The sequence below is a fragment of the Lagopus leucura genome, unplaced genomic scaffold (assembly GCF_019238085.1).
Source record: "Lagopus leucura isolate 7727_CA_CO unplaced genomic scaffold, USGS_WTPT01 145-7_obj-0_obj, whole genome shotgun sequence".
In the NCBI taxonomy this organism is placed as follows: domain Eukaryota; kingdom Metazoa; phylum Chordata; class Aves; order Galliformes; family Phasianidae; genus Lagopus; species Lagopus leucura.
In genome coordinates, this window is record NW_024968379.1 from 12,229 (window position 1) to 36,287 (window position 24,059).

At 48.2% G+C, this 24,059-nt stretch overlaps 1 protein-coding gene across 1 annotated transcript; it reads left to right on the forward strand.

Annotated features, from left to right (window-relative positions):
* The first annotated feature begins 19,499 nt into the window (after positions 1–19,499).
* Positions 19,500–22,135, forward strand: LOC122193628. The gene is made up of 7 exons (XM_042894490.1): positions 19,500–19,581; positions 19,656–19,742; positions 20,119–20,344; positions 20,490–20,632; positions 20,922–21,038; positions 21,190–21,408; positions 21,981–22,135. The coding sequence occupies exons 1-7, from the start codon at positions 19,528–19,530 to the stop codon at positions 21,996–21,998; spliced, it is 864 nt and encodes a 287-aa protein (XP_042750424.1). The 5' UTR covers positions 19,500–19,527; the 3' UTR covers positions 21,999–22,135.
* The last annotated feature ends 1,924 nt before the right edge of the window (positions 22,136–24,059 follow it).

The window sequence follows — 24,059 nt, forward strand, 5'->3', positions numbered from 1 at the left end:
ATGAAATATGAAATACCAGGTTGTAAGAGCTGATGCAATGCCATCTCCAGGATTATTCTATCCCTGACAGGGACACAATGGAATATGCAGATTTGATCTGTGATATAGATTCAAGCAAAGGTTGGGATGTTCCACATTGGTAGGGGAATCTGCTTCATGCAGGAGTCCTGTCAGTAGGTGCAAACGTGGCCGATTCTCCTCAAAGTTATTAAGGAGATTTTGGAGGTGAGTTCTTCTACAGTCTCCTGTACACATAACTTCAGATGAAATTATTGATTTTCCATATACTTAATGTTATTTTTACAGCTTTTACGAAGGAAGTAATGCAAATTAGGGCTAAAAGGTAACAGCGTAACTTCTAAGTCATGCATAAGGAAGAGTACTGTTGGAAAAAAGGCTGCTTTGTGACTGCTATGGAGAGAATTACCTGCCTTAACTTCCTTATGTCTTGGTATTTAGCAGAATTGGATTAATAAACATCTTTTTCAGGACACCTGTCCAGCTTGTAAGGAAGATTTATTGCAACACCTATTTGTTTTCATCTCCTCCCATGAAAGTCCAGTTCTCACTGGGTAGTGAATAATAGCGGTGTTGTTTCCAGGGGCATCGGCCCTGCAGAGCTGCTTTCTCTCTCCAATGGAAGAGGAGCGCTCAGCACCACCCAGTTGTCTCACAGTGGTGGCACAGGTTTTCTGCTGGGCTGTAAGCATCACGACTTTATAAACCCAAAGAACACCATTTCTTTGAGGAGCTTAAAACTGGCTTTATCTCAGATAACAGGTATTCTTTGCTTAACTTGCTGTGTGGAGTGAGGAACAGTTGAGTTATCAAGGCTGCCCTTGGTTGGTTCCAGGATTGGTGAACAGCAGCCAAGACTCATAAGGTGCACGTAGACACGAACTCAGTGTATGGCAATGTCACAAAGGCGTTTGGGGGATTTGCATGAAATATCTTGGGTAATGAAAGCAGCAAAATCCAGTAGCGTAGACCATCATGCAAGCCCATTTATTTTTACTCGTATCAGATTCCGAGATCTGTGTTGGATTTGTATTTTTGCTTTGTGTCCTTTTAAGACTTGCCTTGAACATATGCCATACATATGGCAAGTTTGAGAATAAATTAAACAAGAAAACAATGCATTCCCTAAGCGTAAGGGTTCTGCTCAAATAGAATTGAAGTTCTACTAGCTGCACTTCTGGGGGGTATCACAGAATTCCTCCAGGTTGGAAAAGACCTCTCAGATCCCCAACCCATCACAGCATGCCACTGACCACGTCCCTTGAACCCCTCCAGGGACGGTGACCCCACCACCCCCTGTGTCTGTACCAGTGCCTGACCAGCATCACTACAAGGGCTTTTGGTTTTTTTCCTCCTGCTGTTCTTATAATACACATTAATTCAGCAGACAGAAGATTCAAAGTGTAAGGAAAATAACTTGTTGATATATCTGCTTTGTGTTGATTTTATCTCCTATTTTCAAGATTTGATTTTAAAGCTTTTTTGATTTTTACCTCGTGAAATCAAATATAAATACAGTTCCAAGAGCAAGAGTATCCCTAATTTTCAAATGATCAAAGAAACAAGCAGGAAATGCACTAAAGGTTTCTCTGCAGCCTCTTATCGTTATTTACTTAGGGGACAAAAGGAGAATCAGAGCATGTTTGGTCCTCCATGGCTGAGCAGCAGTCTGGCTTGTGTCACATTGCTCTGTCCATAGAAACAGAAGTGAGTCCAAGTAAATCTCTGCCCGCAGAAGCACTGCCTACATTTCTTCCATTTCAATCCATTAGTTTGGAAAAAGGTTCAAGGTAAATAATTTGGGTTCTGTATTGCTTTTGGTTCTGGCTAGATGTGTGTATTTATTTTGAAAGTGGTTGTGCTGAGGCCAGAACATAATGCTAACAATAATACCAAAAAAACTGAATGGAAGACATTTCTTCTGTTAGATGTTCTGACTTAAATTCCCCTGCAATATCTGGAATTTCTCTGTGTGCTGCAACGAAAGCACAAGATTTATTTCTTAGAGGGCTGTGTGCATCTGTTGATTGCACGTTGACACAAATGCCATCCACAAACAATAGCTCAGCTGTGAAAACAAAACAAAACTGCTTTCTACAAGGAAAAGTTTGTCTTTTGAAGGGGAATAAAGTAACTGTCACAAAACTGCAATGCCGTAAATTCCAATATTCGTCCCCCATTAAGCTCCCATTGAATCATGCAGTTACATCGTTCTGGCTCAGATGTGGGATCACGAGGCCCCAGGAAAGAAGCTGCTCCTACAAATTTTAAAATAGATGAGGAACAGCCTGTCGTCTGCCCTGATGTTAACAAATTGTTGGAGACGTTTCCTCCCCTCGCCAAGGGCCAGCTCAGCAGCAGCCACTGCTGTGTTGTGCAATGCAGATGGAAGGCAAAGAGGTGCGCAGACCTCCCCAGCCGCTCGGTGCCTTTGAGGTCAGCAGGGAAAGGATCCAAAATTGCAATGAGTTTTGCTGGTGTCACCAGCTAAGCAATGCAGATAAATAATGACATTTTGCCAGAGAGTGTTTAGACCCAATGAGGGCCAATTTAGCCAGAGGCAAAGACTGTTCCTTGAACTCCTTTGGGCCATGTCTTTGCACACACAGATGTATTTCCTAGTGAGTGTGCTGCTGATTATACTAATTTCCATTCCCTACTACATTTAGTGCTGTTATCTGCTTTGCAGTGGGAAGTATTTGAAAAACACTACTTTGTGTGTCCTCATATAAGAATAGAACTATTGCAAATTGGGTTAACGTGAATGGTCATTATAGCAGCTGTGCAGATGCAAGTAATGTGTTGTATGCTCTTCTCTCCTGGGAGAGGATCTGAGTTCTCTTCTGAAGTTTAGGATGCTTGGGAAAGGAGTAAAACAGCTTTGAACCTTCTCAAACAAGTTGATGGACCCTCATCTCTTAGTTTTGGGGCAAGTGGTGAGAAGGGAAGGGAAGGGAAGGGAAGGGAAGGGAAGGGAAGGGAAGGGAAGGTCAGTAACATGACAAACCCTGTCTTTGCCTTCATCAGATGTGGAGGGTTTGGTGCAGTCCCAAGTGCAGATTTTTTTCTCTTAATGCTTCAGTGCCCATCCTGAGGTCAGAGGAGTTATGTGACTAATTCACTGACCAATTACTAAGAGATTTTACAGCAAAGGGAACAATTGAAGGATTAGGAACCTTTTGTTATCTGGCTTCCTCATTCATCTCTGGTTCTTTGGCTGTTTCTGTGTTCAGGTGAGCTCATTTCAGGGTGGAACAAGGCTGGGAAAAGCAAGCTAGAGGTTAGTAGGCTTGTGCTATCTGGGAATTGTTTTTTCTCCTTTTTCAGAGCATGATTTCTTCAGCCTGGAGGGATGGGCTAAATTAAGAAAGAATTTGAGAATCCCTTTGGTTTCCTTTCTAACCTAGTATCTCCAAGTAGAGCATCACAGTTCCCCCAGCATTAGACCTTTGGATAGAAACATCCCTAACTCCAATTTTCTGAGTCCCTTGTGCTTTGGCAGCACAACCTCATGAATCTATCAGGCTTGGTGTCTGGAAGATGCTCCTGTCAGCATCTGAGGAGTGAGGAAATATCAGAGGGACTTTCTTGGAGACTTGGCTGAATGCAGTGGACTTCCAAGGCTGCCTCAGTTCTTCTGCTTTAGGTTCTAGGGATGCCACCAAGGAGTCTGCAGCAGCATGGCACTGGGGGTCCCTTGGGACACACACCTGTGCTGTATGCTGGGGGCTGCTGGAAAGTCCCTACACTGAAGAATCCCAAATAGCAAAGGCTGCTGTGAGACCTGAGGGCTGATTCAGGTTTCTGCGTGCTTCTCACTAGAAAGAAATGATCCTCAGAGGTGTTGGTTTGTTCATGGAAAATCATTTAAATGTGAAGAGTAATGAAATAATTTCATTATTGAGATTCTCGTGCCTTCCAAACACCTTGGAACGTTACACTAAATCTTCCCAAGCGTATATTTCCACTTAAATTATTGGTGCACTGGTAGGGGTGGGCACTTAGCAAAAGGAGTTTGTTGGTTTTCTCTTTGAGAAACTTATTTTTACCAAAAAAAAGGAATGGTACAACAATAGTAAGACAGTACTCTTATAGTAGGAAGACAGTTGTGTGATTTATTATGGGCTTCAATATGTGAAATATATTCTCTTTAGGAGTCTATGTCTCCTTTATTTCAGGTTTAATTACATTACAGCAATAATGATTTCAGTAGTCTAATACTTTACAGGGTGCTAATGGCAAACCTTGACTTTTCCTTCAGCAACACCGGTTTCAAATAACTATTTGAAAAATCTGCTTCTAGATATTTCCATGCAACGTTTTAACCAATTTGTCTGGTCAAATTTTAGATATTTATTTCATCCTCCCCCACAGTATCCAAGCCAGTACTGCATTAAAGCACCAAACTTTCAGAAGTCCATTACTCAGATCTTACAAGGAATTACAGAGGGAAACATTTTGCAGGCTTGAAAGGTTTTACAAACAAATTGTCCCCTGATTAAAATACTTTAATGTTCCTGATTTCTTTTTTTGGTAAACCATAAGCATTTGTTCACACAAAGAGCAGCCCATCATAAAACAATGACACCTTTTCCCATAGCGTTGCATGCAATGCCATTATTTCCTGGCAGTTAAATCACTGATTGACAAAAAGTGGGATTTTGTGGATGCCTTTTTCTTACCTAATTTTGTCATTATCTGTCAGAAGCCATGGTGGAACGATATGCAGAGCTACATCAGCATTTTGAGGATTGCGGGCACATAATTTCGATTTAGAAATTAAATTTGCTACTTGTTTTTAAAAAAATGCACATGAGCAAACTCTTTAAAAGAAAAATGATTACATAGAAAAGTTTTGATGAAGGGGAAACAACGTGATAGTAAATGGCCAGAGTGAGTAAGAGGAAATTATCAAGAGAAATCCCGCTCTTACCTGCTCTTTGGAAGCCAGTCTGCGCTAGCAGCACCAGCAGCCATAGGCAGCTCCTGGGATCTTGTTTCCTCCCAGCCATTCACAGGACTGTAATTATATTGCTGCCAAACAGGGAAAATCACAAAATCTCTACAAGGCTTGGTTCAATGGGACCTACCCCCAAAACACAAATTTGCATTTGTAGGGGAAAGCTAATCTCACATAACTCATCCTACTGCAGCTTGTAAGGGCTGTGATGTCATCAGTCTAGAGGTTCTGCAAGGGACATTCAGTACGTTGGCAATGTGAGCATCCAGTGTGCAGAATGAATGATTTAGCAAAGTTAGGATATGGGTAAGAATTGTCTTTATTTCTCATGGTGGCTGCAGTGGAGCAGGATCTGCTCTGAAGGTCCTTTGGAATGGTGTTTCCCCATGAGATCATAGAATCACAGAATGGTTGGGTTGGGTTGGAAGGGCCTTAAAGCCCTCCAGTTCCATCCCTTGCCATGGGCTTGTTGTCCCCCACCAGATCAGGTTGATGACAGCACACACCCAGCAGTACGGGAGGGAAATGTCTGGAGCTCTGGGGGACCTTACCAGGCAAAGTTCCTCCATATGCCTGGGCACCACTGGGGACATGAGGAACAGGACCGTGTCACCGCAGTTGCTGCTCACTTGATTTTTTTGCTCCAGGGGAGGTTCACGTTGGATATTAGGAAACATTTCTTCTCAGAAAGGGTGTTCAGGAACTGGAATGGGCTGCCCAGGAAGGTGATGGAGTCACTGTCTGTGGAGGTGTTCAAGAAACATTTAGATGTATTGAGGGACGTGGTTTAGTGGGGAAATATTTGTCGTAGGTCAGTGGTTGGACTGGATGATCTTGGAGATCTTTTCCTACCGTGGTGATTTTATGTTTCTGTGATTGTGTGATTCCATCACTCATGCCCAGCTTCTTACAAGAAAAAACGTGTCAACTATGCAGAAATCCTGAAAGCCATCTCACAAAGGGCATTAATCTCCTCCATTCATTTCGAGTCGCCGGACATCACAGACTGCTATGCAGGTGACAAGGCTCTGCAAGAGGAGATTTCTGAAAGGTTAGTGCTGACGCAGTGCAGTCAGGGTGAGGAGGGGCTCAGCATTGTCCCCCAGGGGCTGCGGGGGGGTTCTCTTCCTCCTTTCAAGGTGTAAATAATGACACTAAATCCTGTAACTGATTAAGAGCCCAAAGGACTTTTCTGAAAGAAAATAGTGCGAATGCCTGGAATCCTGTCAAATTGCAGTCCCACGGAGGTTAACTCTTTTGCAGGTGCATTGCAAAATAGACTTTGTAGAGAAGGCAAAACGGCATGCTGAATTTGGGATTCAGAACCACCGCTGGGGCTCTTTGTTTTGCAATCATCCCATCTTTATCTGCTGGATCGCACTGAAACCCAGACTCTGAATTTTACAGATACTGAAGTCTGGATCTGATATCTCATATCAAGGTTTGGATTTGAAGATGGTGTTCTGTGCTCCTCAGCAATGACATGGTTAAGAAGGCAGTAATGAAGGGGGTGGTGGGAAGGCAAATGCCAATACAATGGATGAGGCATTCTGGCTCATTGCACAGAGGAAAGCTTAGCACCTGCGGCATGAAGTTCGACCGGATGCCCATCGATCTGGGTGTGGTGAAAAGCATGAATTTGGAGGTCAAGTGTTCAAAGACGTGTGTGGATCCTGTATACCTGCATTTCTAGCATTGCATTCTTCAGAAGGGCTTTTCCTTTCTGGTGGCAAACGTACCCTGACTGGGTTTTTCAGCAGCCAGGCAGCTGTGCTCTCTCCCCACAAAAGGAACCCAAGAGATTCCCTTGCCAGAATGGAGACCGAGCAGCACATCCCCAACCCACACAGAGATTTCATAGAATCATAGAATGCTTTGGGAGGGACCCTTAAAGGCCATCTGGTCCCACTCTGTGCTCTGGACAGGGACACTCATGGCTCCATCAGTGCTCAGAGCCCCATCCCCTGACCTTGGATGTCTGCAGGGATGAGGTACCCACTACCTCTCTGGGCAACCTGTGCCAGTTCTTCACTACTCTTATTCTAAAGAACTTTTTTTCTTATATCCAGTCTAAATTTCCTCACTCTTAGTGTGAAATCATTTCCCCCTGTCCTATCGCAACAAACTGAGCCCCAACACATCACTGAGCCCTCCACACCTAGCATGGAGCAGGAGATGGGGAGTGATGGGTAATGGTAAATACCATTGGAGAAGTACTCAAAACAGCATTCATCAGAGTGTGAGTCATGAGAAGGAGTATTTCCTTGTGAGCTTTTTGGGAGCCATATCATTATTAGTGACCCAAAGTCTCATTACATTCGTTCTTTCTAAACTCTTTTCCACCACCTTAAAGGAATCCATCACTACGAAGTGCCTGGTCAGTGGGCATGGTGGGATGTCTTGGGGTTGGACCTGGGGATACGTGAGGTCTTTTCCAACCTTCATAACACTATAATCATGAATTGGTTGCCTTCCTCCTCACCAGCACAGCCCATGCTGTGACTTTTTTCCCCTGCCAGGAGCTGTGGTGCTGGTCCTGCTGGTGCTGCTGGATGGGACCAAAGTCATGCACCTGGTGCTCAGCAGAGCAGGACATGTCCTCCATGGGCTCACTGCAGGCAGGAGCTCATGGGAACAAAGGGTTTAGCAACTTTCTATCAGGTCTGAAGCCTGCAATATCGAGATATGTGGCTCATACTGGAGGGAGCTGTGTGGTTGATTTATCACCATAATGCAAACACATGTAAGTCTGCAACAGCACGGTCCAGTGAAGCTGTAAAGCAGGAACACTGAGAGCCCCTTTGACTAAATAACATGAGATTAAAATGTCAGCAATTCTAAAGATGTTCTCAGTGTGCACGTCTATTTCCCACCTGTTTAATTATGAGAGCATGGGTTGTTGCTCTTAAAAAGAAAGCCTGTAGTGCAGTGTACTTGCAGGAAGAGATTTCTGTATTTCTGAGACGTCTGAATAAAACAGCAATAACTCATAGGGGAAATATGTAAGAGGGATCAGGTGGGACCAGACCAGGAGCCACTGCTGTAGCTGGGCATCATTCCCATAGAGCATTTTCCTCTTAGATTTTACACCAACGTCGTTTTCTGAGCTTTCAGCAGCAATGTGTTGGGTTTTGCCCATTATATTCTGAATGCAAAGTCAAACATGCAAATCAGGCTGAAATGTTCCATTTGAAAATGACAAGAACTCAGCATTTCCATTTTTCCCTTTCAAAATAATTTTTTGCTATGAAAATTACCGCTTGATGCAATAAATTACAATGAAGATCAAAAAGCAGCCTGTCAAGATGACAACAGAGCATCTCGAGTAACTTTTAAAAACTTCTTAAGCGTTGCATTTTGTGCAGAATTTCTAAATATGTCATTTCACTCCGCATTGGTTTGAAATTGGAGTTTGAAATCAGCGCATTTCCAAGGAAACAGACATTTCAGTTCCCACGTAGGTGTAGCCTTAATGCTTCGAACCCCAAGCTTTGATTGGGTGGTGCCAGGCATCCAAAAACCATTTCTGAAATCTGCAATGCACGGAGCAGAAGATGGAGATGTTCTGTCAGTGTTCCTTTGATAACTTTGAAAACTTTCTGCGTGAAAATGCAGTTTGGAGGTAGAAGTGTTTCAGGTCCCCATCAGAAGCCCCTACAGGGCAGTGGTGTGTTGCTCTGTCCCAGGAAATGGTCTCCCAGAGAACTGAAAAATGAACAAGAGTTTTCCAATATCCAAATGTGAGGATTGGCATTCCCTGTCTGGAAGTGTCTATGGGAAAAGGAGTTGCCTCGTTTTTGAGTCTCACTAAACTCTCAGGCACAGATTACTGTATGGAATTAATGAGTTTCCAGCTCAGAAGTGCTTCTGATGAGTTTTAATGGTGGTTGACATAAAAGGGTGATTTGAACTTATACGAGTGCCTCCCAGTTCTGTTAGCAGTACAACACTCTTGTTAGAAGACCACTTTTTTCTTTTCCAGTGTCATTCATTAGTGAATGAAATTTATTCTTTTTCCATTACTAATTTCTTATCTAAAGTTGGAATAGCCCGAGCAGTCTGTTCTAATATGGAAATCTTCCAACTCTCCAGCATTTCTTCTTGCACTCTTTGAACCTGATTAACGTCTTCCAAATGAGGGCAGCAGAACTGGAAGGAACACACTGCTGAAGATGAGGAAGTATCATCACTTGTGTAATATATGGCACCATAATATTTTCATCATCGCATAAAATGCATATTTAAATATCCTAATGTCATCCTGCTTTTCTGGCCAGAACACTTTGCTGAGCAGATGCTTCTTAATGAAATCTTTACAACGACACCGTGGCCTTTTAGTTGATTTACAATGCATGAAGACCAGGAATAGTTCCTCTTTCTTCTCCTGTCCATTGCACTGCATTGACTTTCAGCTGCCACCCTGTTGCCCAGCGGATCCTTTTTTCTGTCCCAAGTTCCTCCAAATCCTTTCATACCTCATCTGACTCCAACTTCTCCCACCCTACATTATTTTCTGTTAAGCCATAATTTTCTGACATCCACTGTGCAATAAATCTATGCAGCAATCCCAGCTGCAACACATCCCAACAAATTGTTGATTTCCATGCTGAAAGTTTGCATCTGATGGTCACACTTTGCTTCTCATCTCTTTACAAAGCACTCATCCAAAGAGAGAACTTTTCACATTGGAGCTTTTTAGCTGCACCACTTGGATGGTGCTCCATCACCCTACTCTGATTGTGGTGGTCCCAGAATTAAATGGGTGTGCAGGAATGGCTTTGTGCAGATTGAGCCCGTTTGCATCTCCGTGTGAAGGACTCAGCTTGTCACTGCCATGCTGTTCTTCAGGGATCCTCCAGCAGCTTGCAGTTGGTTTTGCAGGAGTGGGACGCTTCTGGAAGCCTCCAAAAGCCATTGAGCAAATAGGTGCCATGCTGCAGCCAGCTGGCTCTAGGGCTGGGGTCTGGCCCTTGATGCTTCCAGCTGGGATTTGCCCAAGGACAACAGCCAGGTAGCAACCAGGCGTCGTGCCACAGCTCTGTTTGATGAGGGCTGAGCTGTCTGTACCTTCAGGGTGAGGCTGGAGGCTGAGTGCCCTCTGTCCACTTGTTCCAAGGGTTTTGTTCTCAGGGTGCACGGCAGCTTCAGAAGGGCTCAGGTGACATAGCTCAGTGTGAGAGAGTTTTGTCTCTAGGAACCAAGAAACTGATAAGAGCTGGGTTGGTAGCACAGCACCTAACCGCAAAGTAACGGGCATTGACAGAGCATGTGGGTGTGGGCTGGGAGCAGGAATGAGAGCCAGCAGGGCTCGGGGTTTTGTTGTAGGTCAGGTCCTGGGTCTTTGGGATGGGGCAGGAGGAGCAGCAGGGCATGCATGGACAGCAGAGAGAAAAGTAGGAGCACAACCTGAGCAAATCCCATCCTTGGGTATAAGGATCGCTACCGGAGGGCTGAGCAGCAGACGGCTCCCACTGAGGTGGCAGGAGAGATGTCAGCTCGTCCGGCTGAGTAATTGAGCTGACGTGATTAGATCATCTCTTTGATGGCCTAATTGAATTATGAGCATTTCTAAAAGCTTTGCTCAGTGCTGCTGATGAATTTTAGCTTTGCACCAAGCCAAGCAGATGAGGATGCTGATACAGGGAGCGTTGCACCCTTTCTCTGTGCTTTCTGCAATGCATCAAATCACAGCATCAGCTCAGCAAGGAGTTTTGACACTGGTTGGCACAGGTCTTTCTCCATTTCCCCTTCCTTGGAACTTGCTCAGCACCCCATCCTTGGGGGTTTCTGAGCAGTTGGTGGCTGGCACAGGTGCTATCCATCAGGTCATTTCCTGAGGAGTCTAGAAACTAGTGGGGAAGCTCCCTAGGCTTTCTGGACCTGGGCTATTTTCTGCCATAGGATCATAGAACTGTAGACTCACGGAATGGTTAGGTTGGAAGAAAACTCAAAGATCATCTACTTTCTACCCCTCTGCCGCAGGCAAGGCTGCCAATCACTAAATCAAGCACTAGATGAGTTTGCCAGGGTCCCATTCAGCCTGAGTTCTCTCAGTCTGTGCACATATCAGGGATTGCCCCAACACAAGTGCAACACCTTGTCCCTGGCCTTGTTGAACCTCATTATGTTCATCCACCTTTTGAGCCTGTCCAAGTCCCTCTGGATGTCTTCCCTACCTTCTATTTATCAACTGCACCGTTCCTCTTAAAGTCATCCACAAACTTGCTATCATCCCAAGGGATTTGCTCTAATCCCACATGAATTGCCAGCTAACATCAGCCCTACAAAGTGCCCTATAGGTGCCCAACATCGGGTGCATTTTCACCCTTTCCTGACCTTTTCCTAATCTCAAATATGGCTCACAGGAAAGGTGAGAGCAATGCTGGCTGGAGAAAAGTGTGCAAGAAATGAGCTTGTTGCATCAGGGAGCAGAGCAGAAGGATAGGCTGCCAGTTATGGAACCAAGAGCGTCGCAGTGATTGCAGCCAAGAGGAAGTTTGTTCACCTTGGTGTCTCACAGAATGGAAGGTTTGGGAAATCCTGCAGTAACCCATGTTTGTGCTGGGATGAGCTTCGGTTCTTCACCCTGTTTCAGATGTGGATTTACTCACAGTTCAGAGGTTTCTCCCCCAGTTCATCCACTGCCCATCCATCCCCACAAGCACCCACCTCTCTGCAGAGATGCTACAAGCTTTTAAAATGCCCCAAGCTCCTTCTTACACCAACACAGTAATCAAGGCAGGGCGCATTTCCCAACACGTCCCTACAACGCAGTGCCAAGAAGTTTTCTTTCTAGGAACAAAGTTGGTATGTGGAACACTTAATTTAAGCAAAAATATCCAGATGGATTTTGACAACGCCCTTGATAGCTCTTGCAGTTTGTCATGGTTGTAATCTCAAGACAAGAATTTGATACAAGATCAGCGTGGAGCTTAACAGCATAACAAATGACAAAACTCATCATCAGAAAATGACACCTCGGGGTAGATGCGGTCGTTTTCTTTCAGAAAGGAAAAGCATGGGTAGGAAAGAGGAACCTTATCAGAAGCAATCACCAAATTCAGATTAAATTTCCGTGGTTTCACGCCAGTAAAGACATGACACGTCGTTCCCAGGCACTCCGTGGTGGTTAACAACTTGATGGGGTAAGAAGCCAGCGTGATTCTTGAGACCTGAGGATCAACACCCTGAACAAATACGAGCATATAAATTTATGCTCTCTGAAAACATCTTGTTCCTTGTTCTACAATCACTTGATTCATGCGTGCAGAGGATGCGGTTTCTTTACAAGGCAGATCAGGGTTTTGCAGATTGACTGGCACTGATTGAAGGGCATGGTGTACCCAGTGGGATGCTCTTGGAGCAGGCTGGGCTTGGGGAAACACAACAGAGCTCCCTGCCCAAAGCAGGATGTGGTGCAGTGCAGTAGAGTTTGCTCTGGGTTTCCTCTTCTGGAAGTCCTTTGGCTGAACTCAGGTCTCACCATGCTCTGTGTTCCACGCACATGGACCCATCCCACTGATGGCAGGAGCTCTCCAAACTCCTCTTACCCAAAAGTGAGGGTCAGTCACTGCCTGAGCTGTATTTTCCCATCCCTTGGGATCCTTCCAGCCTGGTTTTATTCACAATTTAACCAATACAGATTTTCCCACCCCATGTCTCTGCATTCATTCTCCCGACCCCCGTTCCCATGTTCTTCCTTTAGCACCCACTTGCACAGCTCCCTGCTCTCCATCCCTCTGCTCATTCCCCTTCCCCTGAGCTCTGCCTTCTGCCTACATTTCCCTTAGGACCCATCCTCCTACGCACGTCCTCTTCAAAACAAGCCTCCAGGCCACAAGCCCCACTTGGGAATTGCCACCATGTGGGACATCTTTCCTCTCTCAAAGACTTTTGTCCTTGGGAAAAAAGTAAAAATAAAGGCTGAGTGGAGGTGTTGCCACCCAGGGAATGCAGCAGCTCTGTTTCATTTGCTGCCTTGCATTCTGCCTGGCCTTCCCCTGTGCTCTGGGCTCTCTGTTAGGGATGCAGCATGACAAAGGTGACAATGCAGGCAGCTTGCAGGCATGCTGCTGCCTCCGTCAGCATTTATTGGTGGAGGTCACCTCTGCTCCAGGCTCTGGAAGTCATCCTGGAGAGCGCTGCAGTAAGGCTCACAGCTGCCGGACCTGAGCTTGGGAACCACCTTGCAGGACCCGTGCATTCCATAGAATTATGGAATCACAGAATGGTTTGAATTGGAAAGGACTCTTAAAGGCCATGTGGTCCCACTCTGACTGAACAGGGGACACCCACAGCTCCAGCGGGTGCTCAGAGCCCCATCCCCTGACCTTGGCTGTCTGCAGGGATGGGGCAGCCACCACCTTTCTGGGCAACCTGTGCCAGAGCTTCACTGCCCTTATTGTAAAGAACATTTTTCTTATATCCAATCTCAGCCTCCCCATTTGCAGGTTGAAACCATTTCCCCCCATCCCATGGCTTAGGAAGGAAACCCCCAAAGTGGATTTCACGCTATGGTACTGCAACAGCTCCAACTCCTGCAGCCATCACTGCTGCCCATCACAAGAAGCAGGAGGTGAGGCAGGAGTTCACGATGCAGAGCAAAGTTTGGGTGCAGGGGAGGACCTTGCAGTAGTCGTTGGATGCTCCCTGCAGTGTGCACCACACAGGAGGTGACTGTGCCACGTTATCAGTTCTGAATCTCCCTATGCAAGGGGAATAGTAATGAGACTCTTGTAAATGCTAAAAAAGAAATGTCTTAACACTAATTAAACCTGCTTATCCTTCACATTTAGAGCTGTTAGCACCTCAGCAAAAGGTATCACAGGAAGAGTATGTTTACTTGTCCCTGAATGTAAGGACCTCTCCTCTCCATATTACATGACAGATGAGCAGATGGCACATGAAGATGGAAAGAAGGCTGAATGTTGCCCTGTGTGTGATCTCAGAAGTGAGGCAGCTCAGCTGAACACATCATTAATATTTAAGGAACAGCAGGACTGCATCAGGAGCAATGCTGCCAGCGGCATGAAGGTGAGGACGGCCCGTCCCAGCAGCAGGACAGTCCTCCAGGCTGGAAGAACCCATCCTAACAAACAGTGCTCTGCTAAGCAGGAGTGAGCTGAGCACCAGCAACCTTGTGCCACCTGTGGCCATAATGTGTCACAAAGCCCTGCCTGCTTTTGCACTGTGGTGGGACATCATCACCACCACTGCAGGGAGTTGGACCAGATGGTCTTTAGAGGTCCCTTCCAACTCAATTCTATGATTAATTAGAAATCAATCTGATGCTGACAGCGGATGAGGGAAAGGCTGCTGGTGTGGTCTACCCAGACTTCAGCAAAGCCTTTGGCACTGTCTCCCACAGCATTCTCCCAGAGGAGCTGCAGTCCATGGCTGGGACAGGTACATGCTTTTCTGGGTACAAACCTGGCTGAGGGCCGGGCCCAAAGAGTGGTGATGAATGGAGGTGCATCCCATTGGCATCCAGTCACTAGTGGTGCACCCTGGGGTCAGTAATGGGGTTACAACCAGACAGGCTGCAGCAATGGGCTGAAGCCAATGGGCTGAGCCTGTGGGGTCACCATCCCTGGAGGTATCTAAGGAAAGAGCAGATGTGGTACTAAGGGACATGGTTAGTGGGTGATAGTGGTGGCAGGTGGACGGTGGGACATGATAATCTTAGAGCTCTTTTCTAGCCTTAATCATTCTGTAATTCATCCCAACCCAGAGAGTTGTGGGCTTTCTTGATGGAGACAGCAGCGATGAGGTCAGCAGCACTTCTTGAGCATCAGGACCAGTCCTGGCACCGAGAGCTGGGAGGATGAGTCCCTTCCCTCCGGATCACCTCACGATCCTCAGTGCTTCCCTGCAAACGTGCTGATATCTGCCAGGGAGGCTGGGGATGCATGGCTGCTCCAAGGCAGCACCCGTAGGAGAGGTGTTAGGAGGCTGTTTCTTAAAAAAGCCCCACCGAGCCTCAGCTAAATGCAGGGCTGAGGGGCTGAGCTGGGTGTTTAAACACTGTGTGTTCATAGGGCCACCAATCTGTCCCTCAGTTTGCTGGCAGTGTGTCTGATGGCAGCTTGGAAAGCAGCAGTTCCACCTGACTGCCCAGCACACCAAACCATCAGCATCCCCAGGCTCCTGGGAACCATTACCTCTGGATTTGTTCCCTAAATATTAATCATACTGCTCCCTATTGGGCAAGCTGCCTAAAACAACAGCGATAAAACCCCCAGCGGAATCTCACAACTAGCACAGGACTGGATTCCTGAACTGACTGACGATGGATGTGATATTTGAGGGCCAGATCCTGCATTCTCTGGCTTTTATCCAGTGGATAAATAAGCTGGTGTTTCATCTCCAGCCACTGAATCGCCCCCATTAAAATCAATAGACTAATCTCGTTAATTGGGAAGATACAGTGCCCGCCTCTGCGTTCTCATTGCTGCCCTATGACAGAAAGCTTGGTTGAACCATTTTAAAAAATAATATGTCAGCCCCAAAAGGATAAGCAAAATGGACTGAAATCATCTTTTCTCCCCCGTATCTGACTTGTTGGCAGGAGGACGAGGCTGCAGTGAGCAGGAGCTGTGCTGGCAGCACGCAGCCCTCGGGTGCTGCCTCCAGCACTGAGCTCCAGCTTTGGGGACAGCATCTCTGGAAGGGTTAGAGCAGTGGACAGAGCTGTGAGGTGACGGGATGAGGGAAGGAGATCATCTGGACAGCTCTGTCCTTAAAAGAATTTGCTTCTATTGCAGACACAGCGGCTCAAAACAAGCTAAGCTTTGGAGGGAGCAAAAAGGCACTGGTTTGTTGTGGGGTTTTTATTTTTTGCAGAGAATGGAAAAGCAGGGAATGGATGTGACGGCAGTGTTATTGTAGGATGGCTGCAAATAGCTGTGTAAACACCAGCAGGGTCATACTGCCGCAGGAATACAGCGCTCCTAAGGCTGTGCTGCCTGCAACTGCCCTTCCAGGAGAGCACAGAGGATTTTGTGGAGCTACAGCACACCTTCTGCTCAGCCCAGGTCACCTCTGTGCACCCACATCATAGGATTCCATGGGTTCAGGCTCCTCTTCCAGCAGTCGTGCCCTCAAAGCTCCCCTGAGAGGCTGCAAACAAAAGCACAGTGAGGATTCACCTTTCCAAAGCAAACCTGCACTTTGTTGTCCAGAAAAGAAGTTGGCCCTCACAATACACCCAGTCCTCAGGGCCATTGGAGAAAAACAGGACGCTTCCTACTTTGATTTTTCTTTTCCTTCTTGAGTTTGGATTTGTTTTAAAACAATTAGATTGAAGCAGATACAAAGGTGAACCATGGAAGCTTTTAAAAATGGCACGATTGTGCTTGTGCTTGTGATGGGGAAAGCAGTACTGCTCCTCTAGTGATTGCACATGCAGTCACCCATGTGAGGGAGAGGTTGTTGCAGAAGATGAAGAATCCAGCCAACTACACTTTTCCTGCATTTTTGCAGTGGGTGACATGGAGCTGGTGCTTTGTTCCTAACCATCCAGGGCTTACCAGGGGTCAGACAGCCTCATGTTTTGGGGGGAGGTTTGGGGGCACGGGATAGTGATCCCACAGATGCTCAGGCTCTATGCATACAGCATCCAGTGCACAGGGACTGAAGCAGCTCTGCTGCTGGCACTTGAGCTGAACGTGGAGCATGGAAGGGTTTCCATACTGGAACACCTTCCATGCAACCCTGAGACTGGGGAAAGTGCTTCCTGCAAATGCTATTTCTCCTAAGGGTAAGAACAGGAGTAGCTCTGGATTGTGAACCTGAACCATGGGAAGAGGTGCCAGGAGCAGGTGACCCCACCAGGGGGACCAAGCAGCTCTGCTCTGCCATTGCTGGCAGCCTATAGGTGAGAACTGGTCTAGTTTCCAGCTTCCAAAGCTTCTTCCATTTACATGGATAATTAGAGAAAATGAGACAACAACGCAGCTCCTCAGCTTTGCCCTGTGCTGATAACAGATCTCTCCCTGCAGATGCTTTCTGTGTGTTGATTCTAATTGAGCTGGCAGCCTCAGCTGGGCCGGATCCAGCCCATCGCACTGAGAGCAGCACCGGGGCAGAACTGAGCCCTGGGCAGGGGCGATGCCAGTGAGGAAGCAGCATCCCCTGTGCTTTAGAGCCCCAGCCTCCAGCTTCCAAGCAAGGAGCCATATCATAGCCAGACTATGACCCTTCCTGCAGCAATTAGCGGAGAGAGGAGGACGTGGCTAATGAGCACATGAGAGCTTATCTCTCCCGGCAGGCACGGACAGTGACTGTAACAGTCTCTTGGCACACACTGAGGCTCGGTATTGATTTTGGGAAGGCCAGGTGTGTGCACTCGCATAAAAATCAGAGGGGGAAATGCTCGGTGCTCCCGCTGCCCATTGAGGTCTCTGGGGTTGATCCCTCCCATTGCCTAGCACAGCAATATCGCAGGGTGGCATTTGCTGCAGCTGAGGTAGCTGACATCCCCCTGGGCTCCCGGTGGGCTCGGCCGGTTGCTTTTCTCCTTCCACCCACCAATGTGGGCTGGAACATGGAATTGAAAGCAGTTGACGTGAGCTTTTCTGCTGCTGTACCTGCAGGAGACCAGGACACAGCTCTGAGTCAGTTAAAAACAACATTTAGCAAACGAACCGGGCCCAGGCAGAATAATGAGCCACTGTGATGACTGTTTCTCTCAACACCTCCCACTGCAATGTCCCCATTGCCCGGCGTGGGGTATGCGGGATGGGAGCATCCTCAGTGCTGCCGTGCTCCCCAGCAATTCCCACTGCAGCTATTTCAGACAAGCCCTGGCTGCGTGGTTCTGCCCAGTCTTGCACCGCAGCAGGCTGTGAGAGCACAGCATAATGGTTCTTCCCTTGGGAAATCCTGCCAAGGGCATCGGAGTGCTTTGTGAACGAGGATGGATGAGGCGCTGCGATCCCCCTATGAGGCAGAGCAGATTACTTCCCATTTTGTAGACGAGGCAAAAGGCACAGAAATGTCCCCAGAAGCTCAGGAAGGTCACAGAGCAGGGAATGGCACCCAGGAGTGCTGGCTCCTGATCTCCGAGTTTAAATGCTAAATCCATCAGTTTCAATGAGCTGCCAGCAAGGACCAGTTCCAGTGCGTTCCTTGGAAGATGATGGGGCATCAACAGAAGAAGGGGAAACGTTTGCAGCTCAGTTCCCATTTGTCTGTCAGCTCAGAGCACACACACATTCAGACATCAGAGCTCAGTGAGCTGATAACCGCTCATTTATTAATCTCTGGTAACTCCATCTACCCTCTGGGCTCTGAGCACAGAGCAGAGGTGATGCCCTCAGGACACGGAGATCAGTTCAGATTTCCCTGATTCATCCCACGATGCCAGAGCACCTTATGATAAATGTTCAGTGGATTTTCTACGGCATAACTGAACCCAGCTCCCTCCCTACAGCCCTGTGAGCTTTAGCAGAAGGCACATGCACACCTGGTTGCCTGAGATTTGCATTCTGAAAAGCTCTGCAGCTGCTTTGTGCACCGTTGACACCCCCTGGTACCAGCACGCTCTGTGGGAGAAGAGCAGGACTGTGGACTCCTTGTTTTTGTCCACAGTGCAGAAGGTGGGAATCAAACTGAGATGATTTCTCATGGAAGTCTCAGTGTAGGGAATGTGCTGAACCACACAGTCCCACCCCAAAGGGCCCTGCAGGAAATGAAGAGCACTGGAGGGACAACAGCCACAGCCAGGCTGCTGACCCAGGGCACTGTGCTCCATTAATCCCACAGCATCACTAACCATGAATGCTTTAATTCTGGCCTTGCAGGCCTTCTGCTTCTCAATAAAAGCCAAAAGCAATTTATGAGCACGCAGGCAGCAGTGAAGCTGGCTTGTTGGGGCTGGTTGGTGACCGTGCCCTGGGGAGTTGTGGCACAGGAAAGCAGTGGTCCCACCTGGGCAGGAACAGCACACACACAAGTGTCTCATACACTGGTTTGTGTCACAGGCAGCAGGCAGCCTCCTGCATCAGCCCCCTTGGAGTCACAGAATCATAGAATCGTTCAGGTTGGAAAAGACCTCAGAGATCACCAAGCTCAGCTCCAACCCACCCCTCCATGCCCTCTGACCACATCCCTCACTGCCACGTTCGGGAGGTTCTCAATCACCTCCAGGGCTGGTGACCCCACTGTCCCTCTGGGCAGTCTGTTCCTGCACTGGCTGGGAGATGCAGAACCTGCAGGGATGCTCTGGGAGTGTTGGGGGAGCACTGGGGTGTTGGGAGATAACCCAACCCAGAACTTTGGCTGTACAACCCCTGCTGGGAGATGTGCACCCCAAGTGGAGAGAAAACAAACCCCTGATTGATTGACAGTCATCATCCTCCATTGAGCAGGACACCAAGATCCATGCTCACACCAAGGAAACCCTATGGGAGGCTGTGGGGCTGCCTGGCTGAGGAGAGGGGTGGGCAGCTCATCAGGGCAATGGGGAGCAGCTGGACCAGCAAGTACAAATGGCTTGGTGCTGAGGGTTGGGCTAGGCTAGGTTGGTGTAGTTCAGGCTGTGGGGCTGTATGGAGCAGTCAGCTAAGCCTTGCACTAAACTAGATTGGGCAGAGCTCCTCCAGGTACTGTGGAGTAGATTTTGGTAGGTGGTGTTGAATGTGACGTGAGGGATGTCTGACTTTTTCTCTCCTCCTAGGGGCAAATGGTGACCAGCAGCAAGCCTGGCTCTTTCTCCAGCAGGTTCCTGCACCAGGTGCTTCAGCTGGGCTTGGTCAGGTCCCTGGTAGGTGCTGCTCCTGCTGCTGGGGTGGCTTGAGGGTGAGGGATAGGTGGTAGGGCCTTGATGCTTTGGATTCTCTGTCATATCCTTTCTGCTTTTTTGGTCTCTTTCCCCTGCTCTGTGCCCCATGTGTGCTCATCTTCTTCCCTTCCCGCCCTAGCTTCATTTCTGCTTGATTTGTTCTTGCTCTCCTGCTAATGCACTGCAGCACTGACATTTCTCTGCACTGGAAGAAATGGGAGATCTCTGGGATGAAGAGTAACCCCGCTGGTGCCTGTTGACCTGGCTGAAGTCCCATAGCATTGCACTGGGAGGCAGTAGGGTTTAAGGGTTTCATTGGGGTCTCATGTTGCAAATATAATTCTCCTTGTGTTTACAGCTGAAGATACTTCAGAAAGTATCAGTTTGGGTTGGATTTGTGGTCCCCATGGAGGCCATCATCGGCAGGATCTGCCCTGTGCAGTCCCCCCATAGACCCACACGGTTTGCCAAGAAGCGCCGTGGGCGCCTGACGCGTCTCCTCCTTGCCTTCATCCCCACCAGGATCCAGGCAGTCCTGGGCCACTTGCACACAGACTGGGGCCAGAAGAGCAATGTGTCCAAGGGTGAGAGCTGGGACCTCCTCGAGTACTCAGATGGTTTGCAGCCTGGAAACTTTGGGTTTGGAGCTCCTTTGCAGGGTGGGAAAGTGGGAAGCGCACAAGTATTTGTTCTGTGTGTTGTGACTGCACCTCCCGTGGATTCCTGCAGAGATCCGAGAAGCTCTGATCAACCCATCCAGCAAAGCAAACAAGAGGAAACGGGATGACGTGGCTCTGGAGGAGCAGGAGTCCTGGGTGGTGGTGCTGGAGAAGGACCTGCCAGAAGATGACCCAGAGGACCTCTCATATGAGGTATTGTTTCCCAGAGGCTGAGCAAATTAGAGATGCTTGTGAGTGGTCTCTGTGTCTCCCTGGTGGACTGGGATTGTCACTGTGCAGAGAGCTGTAAGGTGGTTTCCTTTGACGTACACTTTTTAGGGGGCTGCAGGCTGTCCAAGGAGCACTTGAGCATTGTCTTCAGTGTTTGGTGCCCCCCTTTGGGTGGTGTCCCAGCAAAGCAGCACCTTGGCTGCTTGTGGCAGCTCCCAGCCCTGTGGGGAGGGGGCAATGCATCCCTCAGGGGCACCTTTTCTCTCCCCAGCCCTCAGAGGTGAATACAGACACTGAGGAGTACGAGTCCCAGAACAGTACAGAGACAGACCTGGAGTTTGAAGAGCATGAGGGAGCCATTATGTTGAAGGAGTCATTGGATCTCCAGGTGAGTGGGCAACAGATTCAGTCCTGGGGGGGTTTAGCAATACTCAGCTAGAAGGATACTTCAGTCCTTCCTCCTTTAGCTGCAGAAAGAGGCTTCTGGGATGTGTTTATGGAATAACTCACTGGTGCTGACCTTTTCCCCTTATCTGCAGTTGAATGATGTCCAACCCAATGGGGATAACCCTGAGCCCTTGGCCACAAGCTCAGAGCAGGGGCAGGAGGACCCAGCTGCATCCAGCAGTGCAGAAGATGCTTCAAATGATGACAGTGGTGACAGTGACACTCAGACGCCCCAAGATGTGAGCAGCAGGGATAGCAGTGAGCAAGAGGCTGACGTGGAACATGAGAGCAGCAGTTCCTCACAGTGTGGGGTAAGAATTCTCATCTGTGCATGTTTCAACTTCCCTCCCTTATTGGGAAAAATATCCCAAGCTATCAGTGCTCAGAGGGGATTCAAGTTGGGAAGATATCCCCAGGCTCTGAGCTTTTGGGGCAGCTCTCTCTGCAGCTCCACTGTGCCAGCAAAGCAAGGGTTGTTAGGGCTGTGACCACCCTTTGGGTGAGGAGATGTCATGTCTGGAACTGAGGTTGCTGGGTGTGCGTGGGCACCTTCCTCCCCTGGTTGCCAGGACTACCAAATACCACCTGAGCATCTTATGCTGGTTCTCAGGTCAACTCTCTCTGAGCCAAAGCCAGTAGCACATCATGAATCCCTCATGACTTCCTGTAGAATAGAAAGGCTTTGTGGGAGAGTCTTTATCACAAGCAACTTAGCAGCATTCCTGTGCTGCTCCATATCCACCTGTCCCTGCAGCACTGGCTGATACCATCCCAGTTCCCGTGGATCTGGTGCCCAGCTCACAGGAGGGTGTGAGAAATTGTGGAGTCCATCAGCTCAGTGTGAATGCTTGCAGCTGTGCTCAAAGTTAATTTTCCCTCCTAGGGTCAGCAGAAGCCCTGATCCATGGCCCTGAACTCTACTGTGGCTGTGACATGCCTGCTGCTTTCTACCTATACTTTAGTGTAAGCTGCCATTTAATGATTTTTTTTTTTCTTTGTTGAACTCCATAATAAAGTTACCCTATTTTTTTCACATGATTTGGGATGCAGTTGGCTGTTGGTAGCAGGACCTGGCATGGCCACAGTTATGGAACTGGCAGTGGGACCATCTGCTCTGATCCTTTCCATGGTAGGGGGGGTCTCTGTCACTCCTGGAAGTGATGGCTTTGGAATACTGTGGTGTGTGATGGGAAGAGGGAGCAGAGCAGTGTAGCTGTGAAGCAGTACCCAAGTGTGGTCACACCAATTCATCTCAGATATCCTTAGGCTGTCCCCAGAGGTGCAGGATGGGTGTTCAGCACACAGCATCCCCAGAAACACAGTTTGCCTTTGAGATACTCCAATAATTTCATGTGGAGTCTGTGCTGCTTGCTGAGCCCTGAGGATCTTCAATTGTGCGTGGGATCCTCTCCCTCCAAATGAACCCTACAGATGACTTTGGTTCAGTACGAATGGTGAGTCAGGGTTTGGAGGTGCAGATGGGATCTGAGGTCTACAGACAGCCACTGCCTTGCAGTGACACAAATCTGACCACACATCTGCTATCTGGAACAAGTGACAGCAGCTGAAGCTGCAAGGAACAATGCTCCAAATGCAAGTATACAAGTAGGTACAGCCTGGGGTGTCTGGCTCTTGCTGGGGGGGGTTATGGCACAGCTGCCCCCAGCCCTGTTTGCGTGTGTATTTGTGAAGGATGCTCCAACTGATTTAAAATAACCCTGGCATGCTGCAGCCCCCAGGCTGATGCTGCTCCAGTGGGGAACACCTGGGGCAGGACAGAGTGGCTTTCCTCCCCAGCTGGATTGGTTATTTGTGCAACCAGAGTAGTTCTATGTGGCAAAGCTCAGGTATGGGACTTCTCACCCTCCTCATGGCAGTGTCTCTTTAAATGCAGGTACGCCTCTCACCTTCTGTTAGCTGCAGCCACAGCAGCGGTGCTTTCATTATTGCTGAATAACAGCAAGATTTTTTTCCTTAAGGTTGATAATGACGCTGATACTGCAACTCATGGATGTGATGTTGGGCTCTGCATTAAGTCAATTGCCCCTTGTTTGTGCTCCCTGAAGCTAATTTCTCAAATCAGAGGTTAATAAAGCATTGCTCAGTGGCACACAGCTAGGTAAGGGCTTTTGTTTTTTTTTCTTTCTGAAATCTGTTGGATTTTCCTGCTTGCTCCTGAGCTTTGGGATGTGGAGATAAAGGGGAGGCTTTACTTGTTGTCTGGGTGCCAGGCTGCAGAGCCATTATGCCTCAAAATACAGCAGGAAAGGAGCAGTGCTGAACCCAGCTCTGAGCTCACCTGCAGCTCTGCTCACACCTGTCTGCAGCGAGGGGCATTCCTAAACCATCCCTGAGCTCTAAGCCCTAATTTTAGGAGAAAAGCCCACAGATGAGTGTGGAGGTGGTGAATGGCTCATTGGGGTGGGAATGAGCTGCAGAGCTTTATCTGAAGTGCTTCCTCCCCCCCCCAGATCCAGTGCAGGTAGGTGCTGCGTGCCCATCGGTGTGGGGAGGAGGGGGTGAGGGCTCAGGTGTGACCTCTGGAGGGGCTGAGGGGGGTTGAATGGGGCCCACTGCTGCTGCAGAGTATGGTGGAACCCCTGCTGGTTTGTAGGGCTGTGGATGTGCTGTCCTGAATGCCCGCTTGTATGTGAGCTTGCTTTGCTGCCAGGTTTGTACATTGCAGAGATACACGTGTTGGTGGGTGAAAGAACACAGGAGCTGCAGCATCCTGCTCTCTAGGGGTGATGGAGCTGAAGCTGCTTGAGGACTCAGCCCCTCTTCATGCTACAGAGGGGTGGAGGTGGGGGGGACCAAGAGCATGAAGATTCCTGCTGCTGCAGGGAAGAGCTCTCTGCTAAAGCTCTTTCCTAAGTGTCTTTTAAACACCTTTTCTGTTCCTCTCTGTTGTCTCTGTTCTTGGTGGCCTTGGAGCATCCCATGCAGGCTGACCTTACTCTCA

Excerpts from the sequence above, each read along its gene's own strand:
- LOC122193628 (XM_042894490.1), top strand. The coding sequence starts at position 19,528 with ATGGAGCAGTCAGCTAAGCCTTGCACTAAACTAGATTGGGCAGAGCTC. Across the intron at positions 19,743-20,118 it reads TGGGCTTGGTCAGGTCCCTG|CTGAAGATACTTCAGAAAGT; the intron begins GTAGGTGCTGCT and ends TTGTGTTTACAG. Across the intron at positions 21,039-21,189 it reads AGGAGTCATTGGATCTCCAG|TTGAATGATGTCCAACCCAA; the intron begins GTGAGTGGGCAA and ends CCTTATCTGCAG.